The sequence below is a fragment of the Aegilops tauschii genome, chromosome 2 (genome assembly GCF_002575655.3).
Source record: "Aegilops tauschii subsp. strangulata cultivar AL8/78 chromosome 2, Aet v6.0, whole genome shotgun sequence".
NCBI lineage: Eukaryota > Viridiplantae > Streptophyta > Magnoliopsida > Poales > Poaceae > Aegilops > Aegilops tauschii.
In genome coordinates, this window is record NC_053036.3 from 651,575,426 (window position 1) to 651,587,339 (window position 11,914).

At 46.2% G+C, this 11,914-nt stretch overlaps 1 protein-coding gene across 1 annotated transcript; it reads right to left on the reverse strand.

The window, feature by feature from the left end:
- Positions 1-3,425: 3,425 nt before the first annotated feature.
- On the reverse strand, positions 3,426-10,507 carry LOC109757209 (uncharacterized). The gene is made up of 5 exons (XM_073507610.1): positions 9,769-10,507; positions 6,791-7,020; positions 6,046-6,700; positions 5,902-5,954; positions 3,426-3,718 (listed from the first exon to the last, which is right to left on the reverse strand). The coding sequence occupies exons 1-4, from the start codon at positions 10,505-10,507 to the stop codon at positions 5,935-5,937; spliced, it is 1,644 nt and encodes a 547-aa protein (XP_073363711.1). The 3' UTR covers positions 3,426-3,718; positions 5,902-5,934.
- Between the last annotated feature and the right edge of the window lie 1,407 nt (positions 10,508-11,914).

The following is an 11,914-nucleotide window of genomic DNA, read 5'->3' on the forward strand; positions in this document are numbered from 1 at the left end:
TCAGCGGCCATGGATGAGCTCCGGCTGATCCAGTTTGGGCATCGAGCAGCCATGATTGAGCTCCGGCGCCGTCGGCTTGAGCATCAAGCACGCATCAGAGAGAGATGGGAGAGATTGGGGAAGGCACCGACCTCAGAGAGAGATGGGAGAGATAGGAGAGGGCACTGCCGGCAGCGGAGCTCACGGGCGAGGGACATGGACCGCACATCCATGCTCACCGTCGGTGGATTTGCCTCGTTGATGCGCAGCTCCGGCCGGAGCTCATCCATGGCCGCCGTTGTCGCGCCTCCTCTTCACGCCTACGCGGGCCGCCGTCGCGCGTCCTCTTCTCCTCGCCGGAGCCGATGCAGGTGAGCAACAAGGGGAGGCCGAGGCCGGGGAGTGGCCGAGTGGGAGGAAGGTGGGGGCGGGGGAATAGAGGGGGAGAAGGAGAAGGAGGCGGGGCGTCGCGGAGCCGTCGTCCATGCCGAGCTCGCCGGCCGGGAGCTCGTGCGCACGGCTAAGGAGATGACCTTATCCTCTCAGGCTCTTTTCCAAATCAGTCCATGTTATTCTGTCTATTTGCGAACCATTATGTTGTGCCACGTTACCCCTTCTGGCGGGACCCACCTGTCATAATCGTGCTCAAAACGGCCTAAGCCGGCGACTAGTGTTTTTTGCAAAAAATTATGAAAAAACTAGTGCTTTTTGGCACAATTCCGTAAATGTGTGGTTCCTGCAAACCTAGCCTGAAGTGTCGATGTTTTTTCAATTCACTCGACTCGTAGTAGTAGGTCACTACAAAAGCAGGGTGTGCCTTAATGGGCAGAAGCGACGGCCACTCGGGATGCAAAGGAGGCGCAACAGACCAACAGAGCAATCGATTGTAGCACGGGCGGTGTCCCGTTATTCTTTTTTGTTTATTTTCTTTTCAAAACGGGGACAAATGATTCGGCTCCCAGTTAATTAGTGAAAAAACCGGGCAAAAACCACCACAAACCGATGAGCGGCACACATGCCACTCCAAAAAGGGCCTCGTTGATATGATACAACGACGTCATCGTCATCACTTCTCTCCAAGAGGCGTCATCGCCATCGCAAACTCCGAGAAACGACTCTGACTTCGCCAAAGACGATCGTCGAACCAACCCACACTGAAAATGCCGTGTGGGGTCACATGAAGATCCACGCCATACCTCAGCCACAGCGACAAGATCAGCGCAGCTCCAACATCGACGGGAGGCTACAAAGGAGAACCAGACCCAGCAATCCGATTTCTTTTGTTTTTATCCAGGAAACGTTTCCGCTCCTACCAACAATAACTATACGGCAACCAGAAAATAACCTATTTTATTGATCGAAGGAATGGTGCACTTCGGGGATGCGGCTTCCTCTACAGAAACAACGGTACGCCTCGGCAGTAGTTCCTATGCGGGAAGGGTTCCTATACCGCAAGCAAAACCAGAGAATCACTTTAGTAATGTATCCAGGCAGTGGCCCAGCTAGGTGACTTCCGGCAAGCTAGCTATTTTGCGCTAGGAAAAAACAAAACCTTGCTTTGTGAACCAGGAGAGAAAAGGATACTGACTTCGATAACTAAACTATCCCATCTTAAAGTTGGTTTATTCGGCAGCCGCAAATGCTACTCATTATATGGATTTAGACAAAGCGAATTTATTTATTACTAAAGCCGAAGTCAGTAGGAGTACTATTATGAAGAAATTCAGACCTTGAGCTCGTAGTTTCCCCTAAAAAAACATGTCTCATATAACAATTGTACTAAATATAGTAAAGACTATGATGGTGTCGTGGAAGATGACCACCTGCTACCCATCACCATACGTCACAGGGCCCCGCGCGCCACCGCAACTTTTTTTGACTTGAAGGCAACAACCCAACCAAGGCCGTCCCACGAACACATCGGAGAAGGGCTGAGTACCTCAACCAAAGCCACGTCTCCTACATCGCTCCCAGTGGCACTGTTGCAACAGAAGCCTCAACGCCAACTCTGTCACCTCCCATTGGTCCCGCTTGCCGATGCCGAGCTAGAAAGATGAAGCCATCGATCCGTTCGCTCAGGACATAGGGTTTCCCCCGGAGCAGTAGCGGCGGTCACGTGAAGGGTGCAAGATCGCTGGTCAAAGGCCCACGGCCGTGGCAGGGTTTTGACCCAAGCTACTAGCACCACAATCGCATCGCACGACAGTCCGGCGGCGGCAAGACCACCAGCCGCAACCTCCCGCGACCAAGCAAGCCGACGAAGAAGACAGAGGGGGCAAACTGAAAAGTGGCAGACAAAAATTCAGTTGTGGAGGGGGCAAACTGAAGAGTGCCAGACAAGGTCACGCGCTCCACCAGGCAGCGTGTCTGGTCACCCGCGCGATCGAAGAATCCAGAGACGCGACCCACCTGACGGCAAGCGGTGGGTGCCTAATCCCACGCGCGGCTCATCCTCGCTGATCCACGGCGCGCTTCACCCAGCGACCACCGCTGCTGCTGTTTCCATCTCTCTCTCTCTCTCTCTCTCTCTCTCTCTCTCTCTCTCATTCACAGGATCTAGTACCGTATAACATTGGAACTCCACAATCTTTGCTACTACTGTTTGTAACTCCATAATCTCACCGTACCGGCCTCTTCCCTCTCTCAAACGGACCTTGCTTGTGTTACAACTCTGAATCGTGTAGGAGTACATGTGTGCTGCGAATTCGAGGCAAGTTCTCGTTTAGTTATATGGATGGATCCCTTGCATATATGTCTAATTGTTACATAGACGAAGAATGGAGTTACTATGTATGGGTTACTTGTTCCCTTGCATATTATATTCATATATATTTCGTCTTCTGTTTCAGAGAAAATCCCCTCTTGCTTACTCCATTTTTTAGCTAGTGAATTACTCCCAAAATATAAGGAATTTTTTTAGGGGAAAGCCTTCATGGCTAGCTTTATTAAAAAAAATTATAAAAACGTTTTTGACACTACAGTAATGTAAAAAATATTCTTATATTATGGGACAGAGGGAGTACTATGCATTAGTAGCACCTGTTGCAGACTCGTTTTGCTCTTCGGGGGAGGCTCTACTCTACTTGAGCTAGTACACGACGCTTTAGTTTGACAGAGAAATCAGAGGGAAAGTATGAGGCTTCAGTTTTAAAGTGGCCTCTGCTTATTTCAGGTAGCTCACTGGTAGTTAATGACAGAAAGCCTGGCCATTGAACAACATGCAGATATACATAGGGCTATGTTTGAATAATTTGGGCACATATTACATGAGTGTGGCGCCCATCCCATCAAAATGGAGGAGGTTGACAAGCACAAAAGGTACGTTCAATACATACTGGGGCTCAGTGTCGACAACAGACCAACATCCAGAGTTCAAGAGTATAAAGCAACAGCACCGACAACACAACAACATCTAAAGTTCAGCATCCAAAGTTCAACATTCAAGGTGCACCGACAACAGAACAACATCTAAAGTTCAGTATCCAAAGCTCAACATCCAAAGTGCACCGACAACACTACAGGATCTAAAGTTCAGGATCCAAAGTGCACCGACAACACAACAGGATCCAAAGTTCAGGAGGCAAGTGCGACAAGTAAAAATAAATAAGTCTTGCTGGGGGCACAGCACAACAAACCCCTACATAAAACAATAGCAATAGCGCTAGTCAGGCTCCGGACGGGGCGGTGGAGTCCGGTGGAGCAGAGCTCGGCGATGATCCTGCTGATGCTGCCTCCAATGCTGTAAGAAGCCACAAATTTTGTATATCGCGTCAGTAGTCGCTGGAAGGTATCATACAAGGTAAACATGCTTGAAAATGCGGAAGAGTTTGATTGTGAATGTGGTCAATTTCACACATGGGCTTGCTTTGCAGCCATGTGCTTAAGGCACCAGTGGCATCTTTAAGTTTGATGTTCCAAAAACTGCCAAGAGTGGCCTAACGAAACCTGCACTTCGTTGTTCATTACAGGTGCTTGACTTCATCCGTGTGAAGGAAATTCCAGCTAAAGCATATACCGTATAGTAAAACGGTGGACCAAAGATGCTCGCGACATTCTGTTGGCACACCTTTCCCATTCTCATCGACCTACGTCCGTCTGCTAACAAAAACAAGGTAGCCCCGCGTCCCCCGCGTCGCTCCTGGGCGGCTCGGGGGAACCCCAGTCGTCGGCCTGCGGCGCCCCCCTTCGCCACCCCTTCTCCCCCTCGCCGCTGCCGGAGGATGTGGCCGGGCTAAGCCCGCGTCGTGGACGGCGGCGGCGGGGCGTTCCCCGCGCGAAGGCGCGCATCTCTGGTGGAGGGAGGCCGCTCCCTCGTCCTGCTCGGCGGCCCGGCGTTGCGGCTTTCCGGTGGCCAGGACCGTGGATCTGGAGGGTGGCTCCTCCGGTGGTCCCCTGGTTCCGGTTGCTGCTCGCGGGATGGTGCCTCCGGCTCCCTGTGGTCTGAGGCGGGGACTCTGCTTCGCTTCTCAGATCCGGCCATGGATGGGTTGGGGTGGCGGCCCTCCCACCTCTGCTTACCTGCAGGTTTGTTGGCCAGGAGTTGTGCGCCTCTTGTGGTTGCCCTGCGGAGGAGGGTTGCTGGGTCTGGCAGGCGGCCAGATCTGGCTCACCGCCAGTGGTGCTGGCCGACGGTGGCAAGGTGTGGTGGCGGCATGGAGGGCCTGGTGGTTGGGTCGGCGTCATGTGTGGTTTGCCCTTCGGACAGATCTGATCTGGCCAGTGCGACCTCGATGTGCGGCGGCTCAGATTGGCGGCGACCCGTGCACACGATGCTTGATGGAGGTTCCTTCAGCGGATCCGGGTGAAAACCTAGTTCTCGGCTTTGCCAAGACCGGCGTTGGCGGCACTCTGTTGTGTCATTACCTTCTTGAAGGCCTCGCCGTGGAGAAGCTCCAGACCTCTATCTGCTACCTCCGGGGGAAACCCTAGATCAGTAGATCAGATGACGGTGGTGCGTTGGTGTCGTTTCCTCCTTGGGGGCGTCATTCTTGGAGGCGTACACGGGTTCGAGGGACCAGTGGGCGGCTTTTTTGGTGGAGCGGTGCTTCATCCTGCACATTGATGACGGCGGAGATCGATGGCATGGCGCTGTGGAGGCTCGGCGTCCGATGCGCGGAGATGGGCTCGCGCAGGAGGAGGTTGCTATCTGGCGTCATGGTGACGTCGATGGCAGAGTGGCCAGACAAGGTAGAAGCCTCAATATGATTTGAAGACCTGTGGAAGATGGCGGCAACGACACACGAGTGCGTCTGACCGGATTGTGCCCTAGACCCGGTATGTGGCTCGGCTGGGGCTTCCGAATGAGTTTCGGCTTCCGGCTTTTGATGTTAGGCTTAGGTGAGTGGTGTGGGTAGTGGCCCAGCTAGCACCCCCTCATCATATTGGATAGGAGTAGCGGCATATGTTGCCAAGTTGGTGGATTCAGGCACATTGTTGTAATACTTTGTACGGTCCTCGAGAATAATCAATAAAGTGGCCGTATGCATCTCCCAGATGCAGAGGCCGGGGGTCATCCTCCTTTTCAAAAAAAAAAACACCTTTCCCATTCTCAAGGGATAACATGGATCGTGGCCTGTTCTCTTATCGACACTTAAGCATGTATATGCACGCAATGGAGTTGGTTTGACTCAGTGACACTAGTACCAATTCTTATGATCGGCTCATCGCCTTGTTCAATTCTAATATTGCAGAAATGTACACTTAGTAGAAGATTGATGAAACAAAGAGAAACACGGGTTAAAACTGAGACCAGCAGCATGGGACTCGAGTAATCCTACTAATCATGCTACTGTTTCACACTGGCTAATCATGCTACTGTTGCTACTGGTTCAAATTTATGCTGCTTGCAAAATCAGAGGCCACAAGTTCAACAAATTAGTTATTGGTTCAGACTTATGTTGTTTTATCCGTTTATCGACTTACCAAATTAACATAAGCTCTTAGACCTTTTCTCCATTAAATTGCCCCGCTTGGACCTGCACATTAAAAATGGATGTTAAGCACCATAAAAAATTGCATAGTTTAGTAAACAAGTTAGCATACAAGGTTTACATATTACATAGCTACCTGGAGATCCATTTTTGTCCTTGATAAGCAACGACCAAGCTACAACCACCTCCAATGTGGTGTCCCCAAGTACACAATCAAACGCGGTTGTTTGGCACTGCTTAACAGGAAAGTCAACATGCCCCTTTTGTGCAATACACTGACCGGGCCCTCCGTATGCTTCTATGGTCACTCTCAGAATCCCATATGATTTCACTGAAACGACTCGTCTCGACAAGTGAAGATACTTGGCTGAACCTGAATGTATTTCTTTGTCACGATCATCAAGCAAGACAATTGACCTGCAAGTGGTATCGATCACATCTACAGCAGAAGAAGGAGCCCAAAAGCAAATGACCTGACATCCATGTTTGAAAGGCCAATTCCCTTTGGTTACTCGTATGCCCACAATAGTAGCTTGGTGCGATTTATGAAGCTGCTCAAGTGTTAACTCAGTTGTACAACGATGGTTGGAGAGCAAGAAGGTAGGTCCATCACCACCATAAGTCACACTGGCTGAGGAAGTGTAAAAATCATCTGTACCGCCGTAACGGCCTGTACAAATAATCAATCTTTGCGACTCAGCTTCATCGATTACTTTGAGTTCAACTTCAAAGTCGACATGGTCAAAACTAACAATCGCACGAGACGGGCCAATCAAGCATAAGGAATCATTCTGCAGGTATTATAATCATTATAAATACCTAATCGCAATTATACTACGGAACATGAATAAAATGAGAAGAAAACTTAATACAATACATACTTCTCCATTTAGTTCTTGATAATCAAACTTTGGCCGAGAGAACAGAATGTTGCGGTTGCGGTCCACAGTGTCTCGAGCAGCAACCTTGCCATACACTTTGAGTGGCCAATTCAAGCCTTTCAGATTCTTTATCTTAATTGAATAGATCTGCAAAGTAGTACCAGTGACGGCAGCGGGGGATGGGATGCTGCCAGGCGTGTAGTGTGTAAACTGCATAGGGCTTAGTATGGCTGCAGCACAAAGACAAGTGTCAAATGTTAGAATTCTAATATGAATAAGCAATGTAAAGATATCATCAAAAACAAGCGTGTAAATTGCATAGGGCTCAATATGGCTGCAGCACCAAAGACAAGTGTCAAATATCAGAATTCTAATATGAATAAGCTTTGGAACAGAAATATTTCATTTTGAAGAAAACGGAACTTCATTGACAGCACACTGAAGCTAGAGGTACATAAAATGTGATTATTTTTCTAAAACGGGCTTGTTTGCATTTAAATCATCATGAGCTACCAAATGGTACATTAATGTTCCTACTCCAGAAATTGCCACAGTGCTTGAAAGAATAGTTTCATCTTCTACAATTAGAAGAACTTTCTAGTTTAGCGGATTGTCGACCGATTCACAAGTTTACTACTATCTATTAATGCTTCTAATCATTTTGCTATGATAAAATTCTGCTTTATCCATAAAGAGAGAGCGCTATAAGTTTAAGATTCAAATTAGTGAGGTGATTTGCATGGACAACTGGTGGTACAGAAGTTGCAAGGATTGCTGAAACTTATTACAAAAACTTGCATCTCATAGTTACTCCACACAAGTAACACACACAAAAGTACAGGATATGTACAGTTACACACATCCCCCCTACTGTTATGCGTGTATGTCTCATAGTTAGACATTAATATGTATGCTAAACTTTGTTAGTAGTGTACTAATTGCTTGATTTATTCAAAACAAGATAACTATACAGATGGTGTACAGGTTAATCATGAAAATATACATCGAATTCTGTTACTTTTAAAGTTGATTGCCAATTATGGAAGGGCCACTTTTATAGGATGTAACTAAGCAGTCATACACAGGGATGTTCATAGTTTTATTTGTCAGAGTATGGGAAGTGACAAAATTGACTTGGTGTTGTTGGAGCGTCAAGTTGTTACCCTACATATGTCATGTTCCATATAACGAGAAGAGAACACATTTTTTGTGTTTGTTTTAAACTGGCACTACCATTTACATTATGTAATATCCGTATCTACTATGTATCCATTTATTTAGGGGGGAACAATGGAAGAACTGGTACCAGAAAGAAGACTGATGCAACTTAAGGATCAGCTAACAAAGGGTTGCATAAACACACAGTTGAGAACCTCAGCTTATATGATGCTAGACAAAGCTCAGGCGTTTGGATCACCTCTTAGGCTATGCTTTACATACCAGACCAGGGGTGAACAAAATAGTACCCCAGCAAGAAAATTTTCCACTGTTTCCTCACAATGCGCCTTGCTGGAGGCTTGAGCAGAGCAGAACACTATACTTTCAGGTCGATAAACAAAATTAGTTTTCATCACATTTATGTCTAACTTGTTCTTCCTTTTTTTTTATCAACAGATGTTTATTGGATTTACTGTTGAAGTTACCGACATGTAAACAACTTCATCTAGCAGTCAAAAGGAGACACACAATGTCTACATAAGACAGCGGGTAAGCAATATAGGCTGTCAGCTTTAAACTGAAAAAAGAAATCATTTTAGATGGAATTATGACACCCATTTTAGATGGAATTATGTGCAGTCGTGTGCTGTGGTCATGCTCTGGGGAGCACATGCCCTTGCTGTCCAAGCTACTGGATTACGGGATGCCTCTGTAGAGAGCCACAGGTAGCACTCTTTGTTGGCGTTACTGTAGGTCATTTCTTAGGTGGGTCATTTTTGCTCTACTAAGGATGGATTTATTACTTCTTTGTTGATTGTCAGCTCACGCTGTGTCGATCTGTCTTACACCACATGCTTGCTTGCATTTAAATTATTGTGAGCTACCAAATGGTACATTAATGTTCCTACTCCAGAAATTGCCACAGATCTTGAAAAGATGGTTTCATCTTATACAATTAGAAGAACTTTCTGATTTAGTGGATTGTCGATCGATTCACAAGTCACTACTATCTATCAATGCTGCATACAGTGTTTCTAATCATTTCACTATGATAAAATTCTGCTTTATCCATAAAGGGAGAGCGCTGCAAGTTTAAGATTCGAATTACTGAGGTGATTTCCATGGACGACTGGTGCAGAAACTATGGTCCAGATTTACCACTAAACACATGTTTAGCAAAAAAACGTAAAGGACGTTGGACTACCAGGAGCATGAACTTGTCAATGATAGTGATGATTCATGAGTCTATTAAATGACAATTTAGTTTGATGTATTTCTCTTTATGATAATAATTAAGAAATTAAGGAGCAATGTGGTGTATCAAATATCATCAGTACTACCAGATATATACAAGGAGAAATGAAGTAACTTACAGAAGTTGCAAGGATTGCTGGAAAAAAAAGGTTCAAGCAGAGGGAGAGACTTAAAAGTAGTGTCCTTGCTGTCCTGTTAATAGACCAGCCCCAAGGTATCGCAGTTTATTGCTATGGCTTCCCCAACAGATAATTCTCCTAAACTTACAGAGGATCCAAACACCGAGGTAGCAAACTGCTTCTAATACATAATCATATTATTTGCAAACAATAACAGGAGGTCATATTTATATAACATAACATGGCTTTTCATGACAGGGCAGCAGACACCAAGCAATACTACTTAGGGGAAAAAACATAGAAGGACTAGCAGATATATATATATATATATATATATATATATATATATATATATATATATATATATATATATATATATATATATATATATATATATATATATATATATATATATATATATATATATGCAAGGAGAAAGGAAATTACTTGTATTTGCGAATCCACCGCAGCGGCCAATCTTGCTGGCCCAACCATTTTCCCAGTATTTCCGATCCTTGGCGAAAAAGTATTGATCAAGCTCCAGACTTTTCTTGAAATACTCGATTGTGGATGGGTCATTCTCCTTGTCCTCCTCTTCCTTGGTCTTCTTCGCCTTAACATCCTCACACTTGGTCTCCTCCTCCCTCATGTCTAACTTGGCCAAGGTGTTCTCGTAATTATTGGGAAATCGATAATATTTGCTGAAAAGAGTCGACAAGTTGATCTGCCCCGGCTCCGGCTCCTGCTCCGGCTCATGGTCCATGCTGAATCCCTTGGATATCTGCATATTTAATTTGGCTGCTGTATTGCACAGCTCGGTGGCCTTGTAGGAGCAGATGGGGTCATTGGATTTGTTGAGAAAATATAGCATAGAAAGCATCCGATGGCCCAGGTCCTCCATATCTTGGAGCATCAAGTTGAAGTACTCCGCAAGTTGATTCTCATCGTCCCTGGTAGTGGCAGTAGCAGGCTCCTTTGTGGCGATTGTCCACGTTGTTTGAGAATCGATTTCTTTCCAGACAGAGAACGTGGGAGTAAGTGAGGCATGCAAGTCTCTGCGCTCCCTCTCCACGGAGATGATTTCCTTTACCAGGGATTGGGGCTTCTCTTTCCCCATCTTCTTCAATAGCTTCTTCTGCTTCTTCCTGAGTTTCCTCTCCATCTTCTTCGTGAGCTCCCCCTCCATCTCCGGTTTATTGGGGGTTTGATGAGACGATGCACTTCTCTTTTTCTCCTTTCTCTTCTTCTTTGATTTGATTGATTGATTGATTGAATTGACGCGTTTCTTGGTCCGTCCGCTGCAAGGAGCTGTGTATATATATATATATATATATATATATATATAGGTTTGAATAACGCCTCCTTTCCGATAGATATCCAAGGTGGTACTAAAGTTTCCTTGCTTTTTTCCCCTTAATAATAACTGCAGGCCGAATCGTTTTGGTCCTCCACCCAGTCGAACGTGCCGGATTTGCCGCGTGCGGAAAGGTGGAGAGGGCGCCGGCCGGAGTGGATGTGAACGCCTGAAAGCCTGAACCCCCGTCCATCTTGATTCTGGCCAAACCTAATGAATCCGGCTATTTGCATCAACGCTGGCCATCCAACTTAAATCCTACGCCTAATGTAACACTTGCCTTAATTTTGCAGAAACATGCCCGTCTCCATCTTAGTTCTGATCTGGTACTTTTTCGAAAAACCCCTCAGCGGTGGGCAGCTTTACCTATTCCGTACTACACGATCCTACCTGCATCAGCGGCGGTGCGGACGGAACGCGTCTCCTTGGATGATCGCTTGAACTGAACGCATCTCTTCGGACGGTCGCCGCGACGGCGATGGACTGCAACTCCCAGCCCCCGATCTCAGGATGCAAGTGGACACGTCTGCGGGCCGGCCGCATTGTCCGCAACATTCCGCGTTTGCTAATAGCAGGATTAGCATCAGCCGCCTGCGCGACTAGGACTGCCTGCTATTTCCTGGCACGCCTAGCATTCCAGGCACAAGCTGAACACGCAGATGCCGACTGAACATGCACGCACAAGCTGAACATGGATGCACAAGAAACATTGAACTTTCAGATATATCAACATCTCAAGGCAAGCTTGGAAATACTGAAAGCTCATGTAGAAAAAGTACAGGCACTCTACTGAACTGAGACTTCCATATTATGTAAACTAGCGTAGGTTTTACTGCATATTCACAGGTGAATCATGAGTAATAACATCTTGTACAGATTAATTCAAATTACAGTACCATCTCTTTTCAGTAAAGAGGACCGAGATTATGCAACAGATGAAGCTAGATGGTGTTCCGTGATGGTCCTCGGTCTCTTGAAATACTTATGAGTTCTTAAAAATGTTGATTTCGTCGATGCACTGGATTCTTGTAACGGGTGGAATTATGTGTTTTGTCAAACTGCCTTCCTCTTATTTTCTCCAACTTGTGTCTATCAAACGGAAAGTAGCAAGCAGCAATACGACCATGTTCACATAAACCTGAAGCATGCTCTGTTTTTCTCATACAAATAATCAACAACTATCACCCAAAAGAAATACAATTACAAGAAACTTTGCCATCCTATGAGCGCTCATCCCTT

Excerpts from the sequence above, each read along its gene's own strand:
- LOC109757209 (XM_073507610.1), bottom strand. The coding sequence starts at position 10,507 with ATGGAGGGGGAGCTCACGAAGAAGATGGAGAGGAAACTCAGGAAGAAG. Across the intron at positions 7,021-9,768 it reads CGGTGGATTCGCAAATACAA|CCATACTAAGCCCTATGCAG; the intron begins GTAATTTCCTTT and ends TTTGTGCTGCAG. Across the intron at positions 5,955-6,045 it reads GGACAAAAATGGATCTCCAG|GTCCAAGCGGGGCAATTTAA; the intron begins GTAGCTATGTAA and ends TTTAATGTGCAG.